The 22,372-nt window shown below is 54.0% G+C and overlaps 1 protein-coding gene across 7 annotated transcripts in view; it reads right to left on the bottom strand.

Annotated features, from left to right (window-relative positions):
- Nucleotides 1-8,475: 8,475 nt before the first annotated feature.
- ZC3H4 (zinc finger CCCH-type containing 4) overlaps nucleotides 8,476-22,372 on the bottom strand; it is a 42,979-nt gene continuing 29,082 nt past the window's right edge. For 4 of the 7 annotated variants that reach the window (XM_080643887.1, XM_080643888.1, XM_080643890.1 and 1 more), the window contains 4 exons: nucleotides 17,613-17,977; nucleotides 16,871-17,214; nucleotides 13,236-13,487; nucleotides 8,476-12,074 (listed from right to left, as the gene is read on the bottom strand). In XM_080643887.1, coding sequence (XP_080500013.1) covers nucleotides 10,555-12,074; nucleotides 13,236-13,487; nucleotides 16,871-17,214; nucleotides 17,613-17,977 — 2,481 coding nt within the window. In that variant the 3' untranslated portion in view covers nucleotides 8,476-10,554. The remainder of the gene's footprint in view (nucleotides 12,075-13,235; nucleotides 13,488-16,870; nucleotides 17,215-17,612; nucleotides 17,978-22,372) is intronic. The other 3 variants (XM_080643891.1, XM_080643892.1, XM_080643893.1) reach the window with 1 other exon arrangement.

Genomic DNA, 22,372 nt, shown 5'->3' with positions numbered 1-22,372 from the left:
CAGTCGGCATCTGACCAGGCATTGGTATTCTTTTCCAATGAATATATTTAATTGTTTGCCACGAGAAGGAAATGCTAATGATGGAGATGTTAGCTAAAGCTATGGTGGTAATCATGTTGCAATACATAATTGGAATTAGATACATCAACGTGGATCAAATCGACACATAGTGCAGCTTAAACTTATACAATTTTATAGGTCAACTATTAAAAATATATTTAAAAATATTTAAAAAATATATATATATATAGCCCAGTTGGCGAGGTTCAGTGGTTGAATGCCAACCTGTGAACCAGGTCACGGTTCAAATCCCAGTCAGGGCACATGCCTGGGTTGCGAGCTCAATCCCCACTGGGAGGCGTGCTGGAGGCAGCCGATCAATGATTCTCTCTCATCATTGATGTTTCTGTTTCTCTCTCCCTCCCCCTTCCTCTCTGAAATCAATATATATATATATATATATATATATATATATATATATATATATATATATATGCCGAGCTGGCACGGCCATGGCATACTGAGCCCCACACTGGGCTCCACATGTGCCGAGCCAGCTCAGCCAGGTTCGGTGAGCCTGAGTGGGGGCGGTGAAGGATCGAGAAAAGACAGACAACAGAAGAAAGCTGGGTGTGGGTGGGATGCTGTCCTCTCCGATGGAGAGCTAGCGACAGTGCCACAGCCTGAAAGCCGTGTCTTTATTTTATAGCCAGACTAGTGACCCAGTGCACGAAATTCGTGCACATTAAAAGGGGGTTAATTAGAGGAAATAATTTAATATTGCTATTTGCCCTTTCTCTATAATAGAAGTGTCAGAGATGAAAGAAAATTAGTAAAATGTATATGAAAACCTTCCTCCTGTCAGAGTCTGGGGCACACCACGGGACCCAGAGTCAAGTCCCCGCCCACCCACATGCACCTCAAAATCACGTGAGACCCAGACCTGGCCGGCCCCCCACCATTGGGCTAGATCCAGATCCAGCCAGTCCCACCCTTGTCAAGCCCTGCCGGGCAGGGGGCATAGCCTCAGGTCCCCTGGCCCAGTGCCAGGATGGGGGGCGTGGCCTGAAGTCCCCCAGCCCAGACCAGGGCGGGGGGCGTGCCTTGAGGTCCTCCATCAAGCCCTGCCAGGTGGGGGACATGGCCTGAGATCCCCTGTCAAGCCCCACTGGGTGGGGGGCATGGCCTGAGGTCCCCCGTTAAGCACTTCCAGGAGGGGGGGCTGCAGCCTCAGGTCCCCCAGCCCAGCACCGGGAGGGGAGTCCAGCCTCAGGTCCCCCATCAAGCCCCACCGGCAGGGGGGCACAGCCTCAGGTCCCCTGGCCCGGTGCTAGGCTGGGGGGTGTGGCCTGAGGTCCCCTGTCAAGCCCCACCAGTCGGGGGGTGCGGTCTGAGGTCCCCCGGCCTGGTGCCAGGGTGGGGGGCGTGGGCTGAGGTCCCCTGTCAAGCCCCACCTAGTGGGGGGCACGGCCTGAGGTCCCCCGGCCTGGCGCTGGGGCGAGGGGAGCAGCCTGAGGTCCCCTAGCCCAGCACCAGGACAGGAAGAGCACCTTGAGGTCCCGCGTCAAGCCCTGCCGGGTGGGAGGCACGACCTGAGGTCCCCTGTTAAGCCCCAAGGTGGCAGGGGAGGGCGTACCCTCAGGTCCCTGCTGATTGCTCGTTAAGGCTCCTTATGGGAACTTGGCCTCAGCTGTGGGTGCAGCCATCTTTGTGACGGAGTGATGGTCAATTAGCATATTCCCTCTTTATTAGATAGGATTCCACACAGCAAAGTAAGGGCACGGTCAAGATGTTTACAACATTCTCATGGGTTTTGAATCTACTCAATTACATGCACCTGAACTCTATCAAGCCCATATCACTCAGCCACGTGGGACCACAGGTTCGGACCATAAGATCAAGCTTACAACCATAGCCTTTGGCTATAATTGTGCTGGGAGTTGCATGGCTTGGCCATGAGAGGACCGTGCCCTCTCATCAGTCCGAGGCTTGAACCTGTCCAAGCGCTTTGGCCGCTCTCAGCTGGGGTGGTGCAGAATGCCTGCGTCATTACCATGGCGACGGCACAAGCGTCCCACCCAGCCCCAGCCGCTTGGCTCCTGCGTATGCAAATTAACCCACCATCTTTGTTGGGTTAATTTGCATACTCACTCCTAATTGGCTGGTGGGTGTCACAAAGATATCGTCAATTTGCATCTTACTCTTTTATTAGTGTAGATAAAAGAAAAGGTCACTCTGGCCACCTTTTAAAAAATATCTACATATATATATTTATTTTTATTTTATTATTTTAATTTTTTTTATTAAGGTATTATATGTGTACATATCTTACCCTTGCCCCCCCACTACATACATATTTTTAAAAATTTTATTGATTTGAGAGAAACATCATGTGTTGTTCCACTTATTTATGCATTCATTGGTTGATGCTTCTTTGTGTCCTGACTGGGAGCTTGAACCTGCAACCTTGGCATAGAATGATGCTCTAACCAACTGAGCTACGGGCCAGGGCCTAAAAGAATCTATGTTTATCAAGAGCTCACCAGAGGTCAGGATGGTTCCAGCAACTGTGAACACAACAGTGCACCAAAGAGATCAGCGACCAGCCTCTGCGGCAGGACGTTTTGGAGTATGACGGACGGGAAGGACAACGGCAAGTTGTCACCCACAGATCAGGCCTCGATTCAGGCTGTCCTCTAACTCCTTCAACGGAGGAAGTCTGACATTTCGTGCTCACGGTCGCTCATTCCTCACCCTCTGTTTGACCCTGAGCAAACTGTGCCGGGGCTGCTCTCCCCCGCAGCCTGCGCCAGGCGGCTCCCCGGACTCCTAACCAGCCCTGAACTGAAACCTGCCGGGTCAGTTTCTCCAGAGAGTTTCCTGTGAACCACACTGGTCAGTGACGTAACTTCCCCAACTTGCTCTTACTGCAAACCCCTCTTACCACAGAGAAGCAACGCCTGTTTCTGTTCGATTGTGAGATGCTTGCAGATACCTGAGAAGGAGCCTGCTCCCCATGCAATGGTCTCTTTTTTTTTTTAATATTTTATTGATTTTTTCAGAGAGGAAGGGAGAGGGATAGAGAGTTAGAAACATCGATGAGAACCCCCTGGCAATGGGCAAGGAGACACCTCATTGGTGGTGTTGCTCTTATATCATCAATCAGGGGCAAAGCAGATGTACAGTCCTTAGTTCATCCTAGCTTGATGCCTGTGTCGGTGGCCAGAGCTGTTTCATGCCTGAGGCACATAAAAAAAAAAAAAAATAGGCAGAGGACCTGAATAGACACTTCTCCAAAGAGGATATACAGGTGGCCAATAGACATATGGAAAGATGCTCAATGTCACTAATCATCAGAGAAATGCAAATTAAAACCACAATGAGGTATCTCTTCACACCTGTCAGAATGGCTATCAACAAATAATAAGTGTGGCAAGGATGTGGAGAAAAGGGAACCCTTGTGCACTGTTGGTGGGAATGCAGATTGATGCAGCCACTATGGAAAACAGTACAGAGGTTCCTCAAAAAATTAAAAATGAGCCCTAGCCAGTTTGGCTCAGTGGACAGAGCGTCGGCCTGCAGACTGAAGGGTCCCGGGTTCGATTCCGGTCAAGGGCACATGCCCGGGGTTGCGGGCTCATTCCCCAGTAGGGGGCATGCAGGAGGCAGCCGATCAATGATTCTCTCTCATAATTGATTTCTCTCTCTCTCTCCCTCTCCCTTCTTCTCTGAAATCAATAAAAAATATATATTTTAAGAAAAAAAAATTAAAATGAAACTGCCTTCAGAAAAGAAAAAAAATGAAACTGCCTTATGATCCATCAATTGCACTTTTGGGTATATATCCAAAGAAATCCAAAACACTAATTCGAAAGAATATATGCAACCCTATGTTCAACTGCAGCATTATTTATAACAGCCAAGATATGGGAGCAACCCAAATGCCCATCAATAGACTAGTGGATAAAAAAGCTGTGATATTATATACAATGAAATATTACTTGACCATAAAAAAAAAAAAAAAAAAAAAAGAAACATCGATGAGAGAGAAACATCAATCAGCTGCCCCCTGCACATCCCCTACTGGGGATGTGCCCGCAAATTGACCGGAATTGAACCTGGGACCCTTGAGTTTGCAGGCCAATGCTCTATCCACTGAGCCAAACCGGTTAGGGCGCAATGGTCTTTTTGAATAAAGTTTCTTTTTATCTTAGTCTGGATCTGTTGTTGTTGTTGTTGTTTTTAATGTTTTTATTGGTTTTATAGAGAGAGGGAGAGCGAGAGAGAAACATCAATGAGAGAGAATCTCTCCTACACGCCCCCTTCTGGGGATTGATTCTGCAACCAGGGCATATGCCCTGACTGGGAATCTACCAGTGACACTCAACCACTGACCCACACCGGCTGGGCTGGATCTGTTTTTATTTGCCATTTCCATAAAGTTCTTGTAGGTTTTTCATTAGGTTACATCCTAGATTCCTTATAACTTTGATTGCTTTGGGTAAGATTATCTGATTTTCTGTTAACTTCCCATTTAGTTGGTTATAGAAGAATGCTATTGATTTTTTAATTAATTAATTAATTAAAAAATATTTTTGTTGCTTTCAGAGAGGAAGGGAGAGGGAGAGAGAGAAACATCAATGATGAGAATCATTGATAGGCTGCCTCCTGCACACCCTCCACTGGGAATCTAGCCCGCACCTCGGGCATGTGCCCTGATCAGAAATTGAAGCGTGACCTCCTGGTTCATAGGTCAATGCTCAACCATTGATTTTTTTAAAAAATATATTTTATTGATTTTAGAGAGGAAAGGAAAGGGAGAGAGAGAGAGATAGAAACATCAATGATTAGAGAGAATCATTGATCGCTGCCTCCTGCACGTCCCCCACTGGGGATCGAGCCCACAACCCAGGCATGTGCCCCTGGCCGGAATCGAACCCGGGACCCCTCAGTCTGCAGGCTGATGCTCCATCCACTGAGCCAAACCACCTAGGGCTCAAACACTGATTTTTTAAATCAAGATAAAATTCACATACCACAAAATCCATCCTTTTAAATTCGATGGATTTTAGTATACTTGCAAGGCTGTGCAACCATCATCATTAACTCCAGAACATCTCATTGTCCCTAAAAGAAACCCCATCCATTAGCAGTCAGTCCCCATACTTGCTCCCCTCCCCCAGGCCCTGGCAACCACTCATTTACTTGCTGTGTGTGGATCTGCTGATTTTGGACATTTCCTTGGAAATGGAATCATCAAGTACGTGGCCTTTGTGCCTTTTTGCATTCAGTATACTGTTTTCAAGGTTTACCTATGTCGTAGCATAGATCAGTACTTCATTCCTTTGTATGACTAATATGCCGTTGTCTGGATAGACCACATTTTATTTACCCATTCACCTTTGTCCGTATTCCTGAGAAACGGGAGGAGCGGGGCCCTGCCAGGCAGACGCGGCCCCACGTGCGGGCGCAGGACTTGCTGAGCCTGATGGAAGCTGGATGTCAGCCCACACTTGCTCACTCCACTGCTTTTGAGCAGTCACAACCTCCCCAGCTGTGCATGGCTTCCTGTTACTGAACTTCCTGAAAAGATGTTGGGCAGTCCGGGAAGTGTTACTATGGGGCGCAGCTACAGTGTTTTGGACAGGTTCAAGCCTTGGACTGATGAGAGGGCACAGTCCTCTCATTGCCACGTGCAAGTCCCAGCTTGGAGGGCAGGGCCCTCCCAGCACAATTAGAGCCAACAGCTGTGGTTGTAAGCTTGAACCTATGGTCTGAACACGTGGCCACAGGTGCCTCAGTAATTAGGCTTGATAGAGTTCAGGTGCATGTAGTTGAGTAGGATCGAAACCCACGAGAACGTTGTAAACATCTTGATCACGCCCTTACTTTGCCTCGTGGCATCTGCTATAAAATAAAGACACGGCTTGTGGGCGCTGTCGCTGTCTCTCGGGAAGCAGCGTCCCACCGAGACCCAGCTTTCGTTCTCTTGTCTGTCTTTTCTAAGCCTTTCAGCCGCCCCCACTAGGGTCACCCTTGGCCGTGCTGGCGCGGCACATGTTTCCTTGCTCATAAAGGGATACAGGAGGCCCGAGCTGGTGTTGCTCAGTGGATAGAGCGTCGGTCTACGGACTCAAGGATCCCAGGTTCGATTACAGTCAAGGGCAAGTACCTTGGTTGCGGGCACATCCCCAGTAGGAGGTGTGCAGGAGGCAGCTGATGGATGTTTCTCTCTCATCAATGTTTCTAACTCTCTCTCCCTCCCTCTCCCTTCCTCTCTGTAAAAAATCAATAAAATATATTAAAAAAAAAATAGAGCGTCAGCCTGTGGACTGAAGGGTCACGTGCCTGGGTTGTGGTCTCGATTCCCAGTGGGGGGCATGCAGGAAGCAGCTGATCAATGATTCTTTCTCATCATTGATGTTTCTATCTCTCTCTCCCTCTCCCTTCCTCTCTGAAGTCAATAGAGGGAAGGAGAGAGAGAGAGAGAGAGAGAGAGAGGGAGAGGGAGGAGAGAGGAGAGAGAGATACAGGAGGAGCCATGGCCACTGTGGCTCCCTTGGCTGGGCGCTGTCCCATGCACCGAAAGGTTGCCAGTCCGATTCCTGGTCAGGGCACATGCCAGGATCCCCAGTCGGGGGCGTGCCTCAGCTAACTGATGCTGATGTAGCTCTCACATCGATGTTTCTCTTTCTTCTTCTATCTCTAAAAATCAATTTAAAAATCTTAAGGGGAAAAGAAGAGCGAGCTACAGGAGGAGAGTTCTGTTCCTGCTTCTGTACTTCGCTGCGGGAGGAGAAGGCTGGCAGGCAGGCGCTCCAGCCACATTGCCAAGGCCAGCAGTGTGGAAAGACGGCCCAAGCAGGGTGAACCTGGAGCCCGCTGCCCGCTCTGCCCACCCTGGAGCTGTCTCGTGGGCATTCTTACCTGAGATGGTGGGCTCCTGGCTGTGGAAGCCAGCTGAGTCGGAGTTCTGAGGTTCAGGTGAAAATCATCCTTATGGATGAGTTAGAAGGAATCCTGAGACAGCCCTCTGAATTTCTGACATAAACCTGGAGCTCCCCTGTTTAGAACAGTAATCAGGGTAAAGGCAATGAGAACTCTTTCTGGAGAAATGTTTGGGGATCCCAAATCAAGGGCAGAATGGCCTTGGCCAGTGCTGCTCAGCGGTTAGAGCGCCAGCCTGTGCACCGAAGGGTCTAGGGTTTGATTCCTGGTCAAGGGCACGTACCTGGGTTGCAGATCCAATCCCATCTTAGTTGGGGCACGTGCTGGAGGCAACCAATCTGTGTGTGTCTCTCTCACATCGATATTTCTCTCCCTCTCCCCTCCTTCCCTCTCTCCCTTCCACTCTCTAAAAATCAATGGAAAAAAATATCCTAGGGTGCGAATTTTAAAAAAGGCCCCTCAAAGGTGTCCATGTCTCAATTCCCAGAACCCATGACTATGTAATTCCCATGGCAAGTGGGACTTTGCAGACGTGACTCGGGATCTTCAGATGGGAAGGTCACCCACTCTAACCACAGGGGCCTGTACAAGCAGAGAGCCTTGGCGGGCTGTGGTCAGAGCTGTGCCGAGGGGGAGGGTCAGAGCTCTGAGGTGGAGGAAAAGGGCCCTGGCCTAGGAAGGAAGGAGGCCTGAGAGGCTGGCAATGTAAGGAAACACCATCTCCGTTCTCCAGAAGGGAACGCAGCCCCGGGAACAGTTTGATGTTAGCCCAGTGAGACCCACATCACACTTGTGACCTCCAGGATGGCAACAGATTGTGTTTTAAGCCAGAGTTTGTCTAACTTGTACAGCAGCCGTGGAAAACCGGGAGGTCTGTTGGGACAGAGAAGCCAAAGGAAGCCCAGAGGAGCTGGGGCTCAGTCCCGCTCGCCCTCAGCCCTCGCAGAAACATCACAGGAAGGCCCAGGCTAACCAGGTGGTGTGTGAGTGGGTTTGGGCTGCTGAGAGCCGCTTCCTGAGTCACAGCTGGCTGTATCTAGCCGTGTCCTCACAGGGCAGAGGGGCCAAGGACACGGCCGAGACAGCTCTGTGAGTCTCTACTAAGGGCACCAATTCCACCCACGAGGGCCCCATCCTCCTGATCTGATCACCTCCTGATGCCATCACCCTGAAGCAGGCTGCAGCGTATTGCTTCTGAGGGGACACAGACGGTCCATCTATAGTTAGGGCTCCAGTTCCTTCTCATCCCTACACGCCCAGCTGTCCCAGAGTGGTGTGCAGGCGGGACCGGGCCTGTGTGGGTCACCATGTCTCTCTGTGTACTGACTGGCCCAAAGCCAAGCAAGGGAAGAGTGGGATGAAGTCACTCAGGTGTTTGGTGTCATCACGACTGTCACCCTGGGGCAGCACCAGGAAAATAGATGCAGGTTCACCCCCACCCCGAGACTGCCTCCCATCCTCCCGGTTAGTCCCGGGGCACAGCATGGCAGGAGCAGGAGGGACACGTGACGGCAGACTTTTTAAAATAACTGCATCCTTTAATGGCAGTAATACAATTATTGGATTAAGAGACCACAGGAGAAAGGGCAGGTGACGTTTCTGGAAGACAGATACAGAGTACAAAAAGGGGTGGGATAGAGGCATGCGACGATCATTGTAAAAATACAGTACGTTATATACATATTTGCACCATCAACTTTCTGAAATAGTATTTACACTTTTGTTACAATCCTGGTTAGAGAACAATTTTTTTTTTAAAAGCTTGGCCTGATGGCAAATGAAAATTTTGGGTAAATTCATAGTCCCATGAGGTTCTTAGGCTGAATATCCAAGGAGGGCTTCAGCTTCTATTTCATCCACAAATTTGTTTTAAAAAATTATTTAATTCGCTTTTACAAAAGAAAATTCTCAGAGAAGGAAAAAACCCCACAGCCACACTGTGTATTCTTATTTATTGTACAAACACCACGGCTGCAGCCCTCTGCTCAAGGCCAACACTGGTGGCTGAAGAAACATCTCACTAATGTTTAAAAAAACAGAACAAAAAGACAAAGACAAACCAAACCAACCTGATCACAGCGCACTGACCCTGTGGGGCTGCCTCTCTGGCCTTCGCTTCTGGCCCCAAACTCAACTATTTTCTTCCCGGGGAGAGGGGTGTGGTATCGCAGCCTGTTCACCTCCCACCCCAAGGTGCAGGGAGGGGGAACCCTTGGCTGGGTCACCAAGTTTCCTCATTATTAGCAAGGGAGAGACAGGGACCTTAAGCGAGGTGGCTGAGGCGGTGGGACGAGGCGAGAGGCAGAAGCCGGCAAGGACGAACATAGGAGAGAAGGACCCCTGGCGGCACAGGCCTCGCCCACTTCCCCAGGCTGGGTCCATGGAAGCCGGTGCAGCGGCCTGCTCCCTTCCCGGCTCAGCTGGATCAGGAGCAGGGCACAGGTCTCCGGTCCCACACCCTCACCTGCAGGCGGGGTCCTGGTGCCGCTCCCAGGAGGCCAGCAGCCCCCACCCCACCATGGCTGCTATCCAGCCTGCCCCAGGTCCTTTTTAGGGGAGTGCCCAACCCCACACCCTGACACGCCTCTGAACTTGTGCACCTGTCGCTTAGAAGAAATCCGAACACACCGAGACCACAGGCCCCACAGATATGGTGCAGAGGGGCGAAGGGAGCGGAGACAGAAACACTGCCCAGAACCAGCCAGGACTCCTCCTCAGGGGCCTGGTGGGCGGCCATGCCACGGATCCTTGAGCTGTCCCCAGAGGCCAGGCCAGCACTGGGCGCTCTGGCTTCTGAGGAGCAGGACAGCCCCTGGCACGAGGGGAGAAGGGCATGGCCGAGACAGGACAGGAGAGGAGCTAATACTGACGGAAAATGCCACCTGCGGCCTGCCTCCCGGAAGCAGCTCGGGGACCTGCCCCACACCAGCCCTGCCTCCAGCCTGTCTCCCCCTGGCGTCTTCTGTCCAGGCCTGAGGTGCGGGCTCAGGGTGAACTCTGGGCCGAGGCTGGCGAGGGACCAGGCGCAAGTCCAGAGGCGATGCGGCGGGAACGGGTTGTTTCTTCCAGGGCAGCTCCCAGGCTCTTTTCCTTTCCTGGGTAATTTTCACCCCCACTTGCCCCTAAGCGGGTCCTGCCTCGGTCCTGCTGCCTCCTCATGCAGTGCTCAGGGCCTTCTCAATGCCTACTTTGTCCTGCAAGGAGGGGGAGGAGGAGGGGCCAAGCTGTGTCCAGAAAACCTACTGGACCCCAGTCTTCAAGGAGTCCCTGAAAATTGGGCTGGCCAGGCAGAGCACCAGCTGGTGACTTGCAAACTGTTCATGTGCACAAGTAGGTTTTCTTGGTGGGAGCCCTGCAGCACTGACCAGAACTGAAGACGGTTATATACAATTTATATGTTTTAAAAAGGAAGTATTACTAAAAAAAAAAAAAAAAAAGTGGGGGGAGCAAGAGCGAGAAAGAGCGAGAGAGCAAAAGAAAAAGAGGGAAAAAGTACAGAAAGAATACCCAGACCCCCCTCCCCGCAAGTTCCCAACTCTGGATGCTGCACTTAAATATTGCCCTAGGAAGGGTGGGGTGTAGGGACAGCTCCACTCCGACTTAACACTACTGGCAAAAGGGGGAGGCAGTGGGGTCAAAGCCTTTAAAAACATCTTTCAGGGACCCCGCGTCCTGCTCGCCCTCTCGGGCGGGGCTATTGCCAGCAAATGGGCTCCCGGAGCCTGTCTTAGGCGCCTGTTTCACGGTCCCGAAGAGGGTGGGCACAGGCAGGTTGTGCACACCGGGCTGGGGTGGAGCGCCCTCTGGTGGTGGGGTGCCCGTGGTGGCGGCGGGGGTTGCAGCAGCCTTGGGCCGGGGCCGGTTGTAACTGTTGTATCTGTCTGTGGCTGTGGTGGAGCCCCCGTCCGCACCGGACTTCCCGGATTCGGGCTGTTCCAGGGCAGACTTTCGGACGAACGGGGGCTCCTTGGCCTTGGCAGCCGAGCTCTTGCCATTGCCCTCGGGGCCCTTGGGCTGGGCAGCCCCGTCAGCAGCAGGCTCTGCAGCTTTACCACCTGCATTGGGAGTCCTGGGGTCGTAGAGGCTGATGCCGCTCAGCACGCTGCTCTGCCCGCTCCCACTGCCCTGGCCCAGCCCACCAGCCGCCAGTACTCGGGGGTCATAGGGGGCGGTGGCTGGGGGAGAGGACTCCCCACTGGGGCTGGCAGCTGGAGAGGGTACTTCAGCAGAGCCAGGCTTGGCAGCGCGGGAGGAGGCAGCAGAGTCTGCTGGTTTCTGCAGCCGAGGGTCAGTGGGAGCCTTCCGCACCCGGGGGTCGCTGGGCTTGTCGCTGGGGCCGGGGGCAGCGGAGGGGCCAGTGGCACTGACAGTCTTGAGGATTCGAGAGAGGAGCTCGAAGTCAGGCAGGTTGGAGCCGGATGAGCCGGGGTCCGTGGAGGTGCCTGAGCGCTGTCGGGGGTTGGAGGGGCCCACAGTGGAGGCCCGATGCAGCCTGGGGTCCAGGGCAGGCATGGACTGCAAGGCAGCGGGAACGGGGGGCACGACATCCTGCTTGGGGATGGGCAGGGGGATCAGGTCCTCGGGGTTCCACAGCACGGTGCGGGCGAAGCTCGGCTTGCTCAGGGTCACATCCTTCTTGATGTGGCTGAACTGCTGCAGCTGCGACCGCGGGTCCCGCAGTGGGTGCCCGGGAAGGGGGTCCAGGGGGATGTTCACGGCCTTCTCCCGCAGGGCCCGCTCCCCTTCCTCCTCTTCTGCAGGGGGCGGCCCAGACCCCTTGGAGCCGCTGGGGCCTGCGGGGCTGGAATGAGGGCCACCTTCGGGCTTCGGTGCAGGCAGGGGGCGAGCCAGCCGGGGGTCGGAGGGCCCCGTGTCGCCTGGGCCTGACCCACTGGAAGCCTCAACGTGGCGCGTGAGCCTGGGGTCCCGGCTGAGGCGGGGGTCAGCCAGCCGGCCTCCTGGGGGGTGTCCCTTCTGGAGGCGGGGATCCCCCAGCCCACTGCTGCTCATCTCCCCGACAGAAGCCTGGGGTCGGTTGGACGTCTGCTGCCTCAGGGTCTTAAGGATGGAGGTGACGCTGCTCCCACCCTCGTCCTCGTCACTTGAGTACCAGTTTCCGGTGTCACCTGAGAAAGCAGAGCAGGGAGGGAGTGAGTGGCCACCACATCCGCCCTCTCGGACCCCCGGCAGCCCGCTGGGTGAGCACCTCTGCCTCCTACCTCTCAGAACCTCACCTCTCCTCTCCCAAGAACCCCCATCCCCTACCACGAACAGCCAGTGAGATCCGGCCAGCAAAGTGCTGACCATGGGAGGCCCCTGGCTGACATTTCTGGATCTTTCCTCGTGTGCCAGCACTGAGCTAAATGCTTTGTCTTATTAATTCTCACAAACACCCGGGAAGTAGTGTCATTTGGCCCATTTGACAGATGAGAAAAGGGAGGCATGAACTGTGCCCTGAGATGGGGCAGAGCCCAGATTGAGCTCAGGCTCCAAGCCTATGGTGCCGCCACCTCATCCATCACCCCCTGGGCAGGCTCAGGCCCCACTGACTCAGCTCCCACTACACCTGGGGCTAACAGATGCTTGCCCCCAGGCCCCCAAGATTACCACATCCCTGGGAAGGGCAGCCACAGGCTGAGAGGCGGGGTCAGGGGGGCAGACACGGAAACTAGCCCAAGTCCAACCTCCTAAGCAGATAAAACTGGGGCCACCAGAGGGCATTGCCCCCTCATCCCACGGTCCCCACTTGCTCCTGGGCTCCTGTCATGGCCACCTGTGACATATGGCTTCAGGTTCTAAACACAATTTGTCCTCCCCATTTCACCCTGGGGATGCCACCAGCTCACTGCACAGCCCCATGTAACTTGGCAGCTGTGTGTGACTGATCATTACTGGTTATGTCAACCACCAGCTCTCATCTGCTGGCTTCCTGAGATCAAGGGGCAAGGGAGGGGGGTGTGTGAGCATCTTTCTACGGCCTCCTCTGTAAGGGTGCAGGGAGTAAATCGAGTCAGCTACTGTCTCCTCTAGGGACCAGACCACCTCCTTCCTTGATGGGATCAGGGTGTCTCCCGACCCCCAAAGCACAGAGGGCAGCCCTGACTTCCAATTTCCTGAGGGACATGCAGCAGCCCCAGCCTGAGTTCCCAGCCCGAGGCACGGGTCCTCCCTGGCCAGAGGCTCCCTTTCAGTGTAAAACCCGATCTAGGTGTTCCCCATCTTTCCCCTGCACGGTGCCCGGGGCCGGCGCCCTTAGGGAAAGCCCTGCCCCTGGGGAGGACACATGCCTTCCTCATTCTCCCGGTCCTGCTTGCTGCTCTCAGCCAGCCTCCTCGCTCTCTCTTCCTCCTCCTGCTGCTTCTGCTGGATCCTCAGGTACAGGGCCCTCTGGGCTGAGGGCAGGAAGTCGGGGACACCGGCGCCCGGCTTCGGCCGGCCTGCGGGCCCTCCCTCAGAGAAGCTGTCAGGCTCCAGAGGGTGCTCGGGGAAGAGGTGCTCCCCAGGCTCCCCCGGCAGCTCTTCGTAGTGCCCGTAGTCCTCTGTGGCAGGGAAGAACCGAGGGTTCGTGTCGGGAAGGGCCTTGAGATGTCAACTCCAACCCACCCGTGCCCTCAACTGAGAACCTCCCCTGATGGCGATGGCGATGGGTGAGAAGTGCAGCCCGTTCCTTCCTACCAGGCACATCCCAGGACGGTCCCCACAGAAAGCCAGCAGCGGGGACGGAGAAGCCAACCCAGTATGCAGCCAGGGTGACAGTGGGGTTCACAGAGAGGTCAGTGACATGGCACATGCTCATGACGTGAATACAGGACGAACGTCATACGAATGTTTGCAAAACGCAAGAAGGCTCCAGAAAGACAGGAAGCAGTCTCTTGAAAATGAGATTCCAGAGGCAGGGGCTAAGAGGTCTCTTCACTTTTTACTCCACGCGCTCTGACCTGTTTTATTTATTTTAGGGTTTGTTTGTAATAATCAATGAAGAAGAACACTATCACATTGTGAGGTCAAAACATGAGCTTAACAACTGGGAATGAGGCTCGAAAAGAAAAGAAGGGAAATACACCAAAATGATGCTGAGTGAAGTAGGCCTGTCAGAGAAAGACAAATGTCACATGACCTCACTTCTATGTGGAAGCTAATGAACAAAATAAATTGACAAACAAAACAGGTCCAGAGACAGGAAGCATGGGACAGACTGACGGATCTCAGAAGGAAGTGGGAAGGGGGTTACAGAAGAGATTAGCCAAAGAACATGTATACTACATGCATAGCCCATGGACAAAGACAATAGTGGGGTGAAGGCCTTGGGGTGGGACAGGGGCTGGGTGGAGGGTGACAAAGGTGGGGGGAAATGGGGGGCCATACTCTCAACAATAAAAAATGTATATGTATATAAAAAACACTATGATGCTAAGGCCACATGTCAACCCAGAAGCTCCTGCTGCTTCCTCTTCCTGCTTCCTACACTCCATGAATGTTGATGAGCTGCTGCTGCATTTAAGGAGGGGACGCAGCATGGTGGGCTGGGGGACGATATACCTGGAGACTGTGTGTGTGTGTGTGTGTGTGTGTGTGTGTCTCTCTCTCAGAGATGGAGAATGTCCAGTGAGCACTGCCCACAGAATGTTTTGCAATGATGCATGTGCCGTACACCCACCACTGTCCTCATGGGGCTAGTGAGCAACTGAAGTGGGGCCGGTAAAAGACAGTGAAACTGTAACTTAATTTTATATACAAAATAATTTCACGTATGTGCAGAAAGCGAAAGGTCACCTTGTTTTGGCCACTGAACTTTGTCACATGTGAATGTGATGGGCAAGCCTGATCTGTGCCACACCCTGGTTCGGCACGGGGACACGCGGACACTCGGTGAGCAGTCCCAGTCCCTCCACTCGGAACTTTTCATTAAGAGTGTCTCACTGCCTGGCCGGCGTGGCTCAGGTCAACAGATGAACCAGGAGGTCACGGTTCAATTCCTGGTCAGGGCACATGCCTGGGTTTCGGGCTTGATCCCCAGAAGGGGGTGTGCAGGAGGCAGCCGAGCAATGATTGTCTCTCATCATTGATGTTTCTATCTCTCTCTCCCTCTTCCTTCCTCTCTGAAATCAATAAAAATATATATTTTTTAAAAGATGGTTGTGCACTTGTGAATACAGTAAGGACTCACTTAACGTTATCGATAGGTTCTATGACTTTAAGCAAAATACAACAAAACCAATTTTACCAGAGGCCAATCGATACAAAGGAGAGCCAAGTTCCTAGGGCACCTCATCAATGCGCTAACGGAAGGATGTGGAACGCAATGTTACTGGAGGACCCGCTGGGCCGAGAAGCCACTGAGCAGCACTCTGTAAGACTTCCTGACGTGGGGACTTAAGCCAATTCCTCTCTGTGCTGTTAACAGCTTGACAGACTTGCTTTCCTTCCACCCCAGACCTCTGGCCCTGCACACTGCATATGCATGTTTACAGGTGGGAAGGGCTGTGGGAACATCACCCCTCAAGCAACCGGTTTTTCTCACTTGAGAACTTGTCACATCTTTCTAAAGCCCCTGCTCCTACCCCAAACACCTGCTCTCACCGCTTCGAACACCATCTAGACACCAATGACGCTCACATCGACCTCCAGCCTGCCTGTCGCTGATCCGCCTCAACGTGTCCGAGGCGTGGCTGTCAAATGGGCACCTCATCCTTAACGCGGACAAAGCTGAGGTACTGCCCCACCCACCTCAGCTCGCCAGCAGGGCTTCCCAGTCAGGGCGGCATCAGCACCCACGGAGGCTGCCCCATGGCCAGCGCCCCATCCACTCCTGTCCGCCTTGTAACGCATATAGGAGGGGTCACGCTGGCCCATGGCATCATCTCCAAACTGAGAAGACAAGCCCTGCTGCTGCTCCCTGCTACCTCCCGGCTCGCCTCTGCCCAGGAGGTTCCACGCCCGCCCTACCAACCGCTGCCCTCTCACTCCTCTGCTTGTACCGGTCACTCCTTCAATGAGGTCACCTCGCCAGGGCGACAGAGTCCCTACTGCTGGGACTGCTCTCCCTTGTCCTCCTTTCCAAAGCACATGCTCTTTGGCTTTTCTCAAGCGAGCGGACTGGCTGGGGCCTCTGCCCTGGCTGTGCCTCCCGCGTGGGCTGTGCACCCCGTAGCTGCCGCCGCCCCTTCCCGTCCCAGCTCACGCCCCGTCCCTCCTCAGAGAGGCCTCTGCCCACTGACCTCACCGTGTCCAGACCCTCCTGGCCCACCTCCGACCACCACTCTCCCACAGACCGTTACTTCTAGCCATGATCAATGCTGGAACGAGCTTTTGTACTTGTGTATACATTTCCTGCCTGTTTCCCTCCACTCTAATGACGCTAAGGCCAGGACCGTGGCTGTCTCGCTGGCTCTGACCCCGGGACTGGAGCTGCTGCACAGGCCGGTGAGCACACCCACTCCTGCTGAAGGCCGCACACTACCTCCTGTGGCCACGTGGTTGTCGCTGCCGATATGTGTTGTTATTTTAACAGGAAGGAAGGAGAGGAGGGGGAGGATGGTCAGACGTGGGGACAGAGCAAGCAGAACCACTAGGCGGACACTGGCAGTCCCAAGCCAAGAACCATCTGGAAGGAGGCTGCTTTGGTGAGGCCACATCAGCCTCTTAGCCCAACACCCTTCCACACCTGCCCTCGATGTTCCCGTGCTCCTGATTCCAGGGACACCAAGCAAAATGTCTGAGAGACTAAATTACGGTGATAATAACTATAATATTCCTTTCGGCCTCAACAGGATAGTGACGCTGTCATGAAAAACATTCAGCCGCTCATGGGACAGAGATGGAGTTGGATTCATGCTTTCAAAGGCTGGGAGGAGAGATCGAATCTTCCTGTGTTCCACTGTGTAAACCCAGCAACCCCACCGGGCCCACACGCCCTGCCTACCTGTGTCCCCCATGAGTCCCGGCTCCATCTCCATGCCTTCCTGCTGCTGGTAAAAGTTTTCATAGAAGTTCTGGGCTGGTGGGATGGGGGGCATCATTCCAGAATGTGGGGAGTCTCCAGGGCCATAAGGCATCATTGGGGGGCCACCAGGTCCCATAGGCGGGCCAGGGTTCATGCCAGGGCCCATCGGCATGTCTGGGTGCATGTCCGGGTGCATGTCTGGGTGCATGTCCGGGTGCATGTCAGGGTGCATGTCCGGATGCATTGGGCCCCCCATCGGCCCCGGGGGTCCCATATTGGGCCCAGGGCCCATTGGCCCGGGGGGTCCTCCAGGTCCAGGGAACCTACGAGAAGGAGGAAATGGTGCCTATGAGAGGGGCTGCAGAGCAGGGGTTGTGGGGGGTCACATCCCTGAGGAGATGTGGAGGCCTCCGCAGAGCAGGGGTTGTGGGGGGTCACACCCCTGAGGAGATGTGGAGGCCTCCACATGGTGAGCAGTGAATGGCTCTAGACCAGCAGTCGCAGACCACCGGTTGGCGGACTACTGGTGGTCCAGGAGGTCCGAAAGGTTGGTGACCGCTGGTTTAAGGAAACCTTTGGAGCAGTGGTCGCCAACCGGTGGTCCATGGACCCCTGATGGTCCGAAAGGTTGATGACTGCTGCTCTAGACCAGGCCTCCAATCGTTTCTAGAGGCAGCAAGCTGCCCTGACCAGGCTCACAGTGACAGGTCCCGGCACTCACCTCACACCCAGCTTCTCAGCCAACTGTCCCGTGGGCCGTACCACGATCTCAAACAAGGAGGGGATCTTCTTGTTGTACATGTCCTGCTGCTGCTGCAGCTGCTGGGGGGACAGCGGCTCGTGCACTGGCATGGGCATCTGCGGGGGCCCGGGGGGCGGAGGAGGGGGCGGGGGTGGGGGAGGGGGCCCGCCCTGCATGGGCCTGCCATTTGGAGAGGTCGGGGCAGGGGGGCCAGGGGGCCGAGGCGGGGTGGGCAGGAGGCCCACCCCGGGGGGTGGTTTGGGCAGGGGGTTGATGCCCTGCTTCTTCAGTTCCTCAACTTCCTTCTCGTCCTCAGCGCCTGCTTCCGCGTCGTCAGCCAACATCTGCGGGTGGGAGGATAAAAGGGCGTGCAGTCAGGACAGGACAGGAGTCGGGTGGCAAGGACCCCTCCAGGGTTGAGAACTAGATTTGGAAATCTGAATCACAGGGACTGAGGGAGCCTTACAGCATAAGGCCAATGACCATGAAGCCTCTTTGGCACATAAACCACCCCCCTCACCACGGCTGGTCCCCTCTGACCAGTGGGCAGGAGAGCCACTCCTGTCCTGCAGCAAAATACAGTACCATAAAACGTACGATCTCACAATTTTATTTTTTTTTTATTTTATTTTTTATTTTTTTATATATTTTTATTGGTATTTCACAGAGAGGAAGGGAGAGGGATAGAGAGCTAGAAACATCGATGAGAGAGAAACATCGATCAGCTGCCTCCTGCACACCTCCCACTGAGGATGTGCCTGCAACCAAGGTACATGCCCTTGACCGGAATCGAACCCGGGACCTTTCAGTCCGCAGGCCGACGCTCTATCCACTGAGCCAAACCGGTTTCGGCCGATCTCACAATTTTAAAGCGTACATTTCAGTGGCATTAAGTACCTTCATGAAGTTATCCATCCATCACCTGTCTAGTTCTAGAACTTTCCATCATCCAAAAAAAGCCCCTTACCCATAAGCAATCACTTCCCATTTCCCCTCCCCCTAGCCCATTGGTTGGCAAACTCATCAGTCAACAGAGCCAAATATCAACAGTACAACGATTGAAATTTCTTTTGAGAGCCAATTTTTTTAGACTTAAACTCCTTCTAACACCACTTCTTCAAAATAGACTCGCCCAGGCCATGGTATTTTGTGGAAGAGCCACACTCAAGGGGCCAAAGAGCTGCATGTGGCTTGCGAGCCGCAGTTTGCCGACCACTGCCCTAGCCCATGGCAGCCACTAATCTGCTTTCTGTCTCTAGAGATTTCCTGGTTCTGGACATTTTACAGAAACGGATTCCTATAATACGGAGTCTTTTGTGACTGGCTTCTTCCACCCAGCATGACGTTTTCAGTTCCATGTGCAGCGTGAGTCATGTATTACGGCTGGCTGATAGGCCACCATCCTATTTGGACTTTAAAAGCCTCTCACTGCATTTGCCATCAAACTGCCCTGGGGCCTGGTGGCAAGACTGGGTGCTGGGAGGCAGCTTCATTTCCTTCCATGGTGCCCCCGACTCAACCCTGCTGACAGCCAAGCTCTGCCCTGCAGGCCGGCCTGCACCAGGCTCCACCCCGCCGGCATTTGTTTTCCTCTATTCCCAGGTGGCCCGATGTCCCCCATGGATGGTCTTATTAAAGGTCAACAGGGTGGCCGAAACCGGTTTGGCTCAGTGGATAGAGCGTCAGCCTGCGGACTGAAGGGTCCCGGGTTCGATTCCGGTCAAGGGCATGTACCTTGGTTGCGGGCACATCCCCAGTGGGGGGTGTGCAGGAGGCAGCTGATCGATGTTTCTCTCTCATCGATGTTTCTAGCTCTCTATCCCTCTCCCTTCCTCTCTGTAAAAAATCAATAAAATATATTAAAAAAAAAAAAAAAAAGGTCAACAGGGTGACTGTCCAGGTCCCTGCATTCACTACTGGAACATCATTAGCCCGCTTCCAAGCACTGCCCAAGCTCTGCAAGATCACGTTTTATCATATCCTTGTGTATTCCTGGCTCTACACAGTCTGTCAGCTCCATGAAGGCAGGACTGTTCTACACCCTGAGGGACCCCGGGCCCGGCAGAGGGCCTGTATGAAGTAGACAAACTATTTCAAAGTCTGGATTTGAGAGGATGTCTCACCAATTAGGTCCTGTGCAGAAAAAGGACAGCAGGCCTGACTGCTCTCCTTGGAAGGCCTTGCAGTGCTGGCCTTCGGCTGGTATAAGGGAACCTGACGGAGAAGAGGGCTCCCTGTGCCTAACCCCTACAATGTGCTTCCTGCTGGACACCCCCTTCCTTCTGGGAGTCTGGAATTGGGGCACATGCCAGGCAGAGGCTGCATACATTACCAGCCCCCAATAAAAACCCTGGATACTGAGCTCTGAAGGGCCTCCACCCAGGACGGCGGGGATGTGGGACCTCTTGACAGGTGTCAGGCAGGTCTTGGCTTTTCTCTCCCCTTACGATCAACAACGGCATCTGGGCCCTTGGCTTCAAGGGGGATGGAAAACTGATCAGTGGAAAACATTTGTCCCTTCAAGTCCTGCTACTCAAGGTGTGGCCTGTGTGTGGACCAGCAGCACAGGGGACCTTGTGAATCAGAGCCACATTTTAACACGTGCCCGCTGCCGTGTGGGAAACACTGCCCACCATTAGCCATGCTGGGGAGCACCCAGGACCGTGGGGGCTGGGGTCTGTCTGCTTCACTGCCCCCACGTTCTGCTCACTTCCCTTCCTCCTCCCAACGAGTTGGCCCCTTTCAGTTCCTCTACCGAGTGTGCAACCATTGCTCGTGCTGTGTCCCCTGCCTGCCTCTCACCGCGGGCTGGCACAGCGTCAGCTCCCCTAGCCTCCTGAGTGTCGGCCTGCTAGAGAGCCTCTGGGCTCCTTGCACACTGATTCCGATGCCCGATCCTGTCCCCTCATCACTCTCTCCCCAGTGCCCAGGGCAGTGCCTGCAGCAACGAGGCACTGCCACACATTTGGTGAATGATGAAGTAAACACATCCTGGGAGCCGTGGGGGAGGGAGGCAGTGCGCAGGTGTAATAGAGTTAAGGCTTTGAGTGGCCAACTTTGCTGTTTGGTGTTGCTCTCTGGTGGGTCTTGCCTGCCTGCATACCACCTTCCTGCCCTGGCCCCGGGGCCCTGCGGTTACCGCCACTCTCTAGTCTGAGCCACAGGTACCATCTCCACCTGGTCGTTCCTCATGCACAAGCTCCGCCTCCCCAGCCCAGCAAGGATCTGGGGTACTACCCCTGACTCCCACCTTTTCTTCTTTTTTCTCTTTTTTTTATCTTATTGATTTTTTACAGAGAGGAAGGGAGAAGGATAGAGAGTTAGAAACATCAATGAGAGAGAAACATCAATCAGCTGCCTCCTGCACACCCCCCACTGGGGATGTGCCCGCAACCAAGGTACATGCCCTTGACCAGAATTGAACCCGGGACCCTTCAGTCCGCAGGCCGACGCTCTATCCACTGAGCCAAACAGATTAGGGCCTCCCACCTTTTCTGATCCTCACTCCAAAGTACTGGAGATGCTGCCTGGCTCACCTGCTCATCTCACCCTGGGGCCTCACTGTCTCTGACCAGCACTCTGTCACTCTGTCCAGCCTCCTGTCTAATCTCCCCACTATTCTCTGCACATGAGCATAACAGTATTCAATCACAAAGATGGCTGTGCCCCTATACCGCCAGATCCTTTCAATGGCAACTCAATGTCCTCAGGTTAAAAACAAAATTGAGCCCTAGCCGGCTTGGCTCAGTGGATAGAGCATCGGCCTGCGGGCTGAAGGGTCCCAGGTTCGATTCTGGCCAAGAGCACATGCCTGGGTTGCAGGCTCGGTCCCCAGTAGGGGGCGTGCAGGAGGCAACCAATCAATGATTCTCTCTCATCATTGATGTTTCTATCTCTCTCTCCTTCTCCCTTCCTCTCTGAAATCAATAAAGACATTAAAAAAAAAAAAAAAAAAAGAACAAGGTTGCCCCTCACTAAACAGGAACACACTCGACCACACCTCCATCATGAAGGTGCCATATTCCCTCTGCCTCTCAAGGTCCCACCCAGAATGCCTCATTCATTCCCTCCTGGTCACGCCACCTAATGCCCGACCTGCCTTCAGGTCCCCTCCTGACACCAGCCTCCTGAGGAGCCTCCGCCTCCCCAGGTTACATGTGCCTGTGGTGAACATGCTGCCTTTCTCGGTAGGTACCACTCAGCACAGTGAACACTGGCCGACGGCCCCTTCTCCGACCGACCGCCTGCCCTGGGGCCGAGGCTGTGGTGATCTTTCCCTGCCATTGCCAGCACTGAGCACAGTGCTCAGCACACGGTGGGCACTCAATAAACTCATGGTTAACAGAACAAACTGAAGCTCTCACCACAAGACAACCTCTGCACGGCAGCACCGCTCCTAAGTGCTCACCCTGTGGGCCTGCCGGCACGCAGCACTTCAGCTTCTCAGTCGCATGCAGCCTATAGGCCACTGGGGAACCCTCCTCCTATGCCAGGACTTGGCCTCTCGCACCCCTTCTAGTTCAGGCCCCACAATATCCTGATAAGGACTCCTCTCGGGACACAGACCAGCCCTCTGCCGTACCCATTTACTGAATCCCACCCCGGGTCTCGAGGGCTGCCTCAAAAGCCGGAGCTGCCCTGCCCTGGTGGCCCAGTTGTTTGGAATATCGTCCCATATCCCAAAAAGTTTCGGGTTCGATTCCCAGTCAGGACACATACCTAGGTTGCAGGTTTGATCT

Source organism: Plecotus auritus (assembly GCF_963455305.1).
Source record: "Plecotus auritus genome assembly, chromosome: 10".
Taxonomy (NCBI): Eukaryota; Metazoa; Chordata; class Mammalia; order Chiroptera; family Vespertilionidae; genus Plecotus; species Plecotus auritus.
The sequence above is the reverse complement of the archived record's forward strand: the minus strand, read 5'-3'. Positions and strand labels throughout refer to the sequence as shown.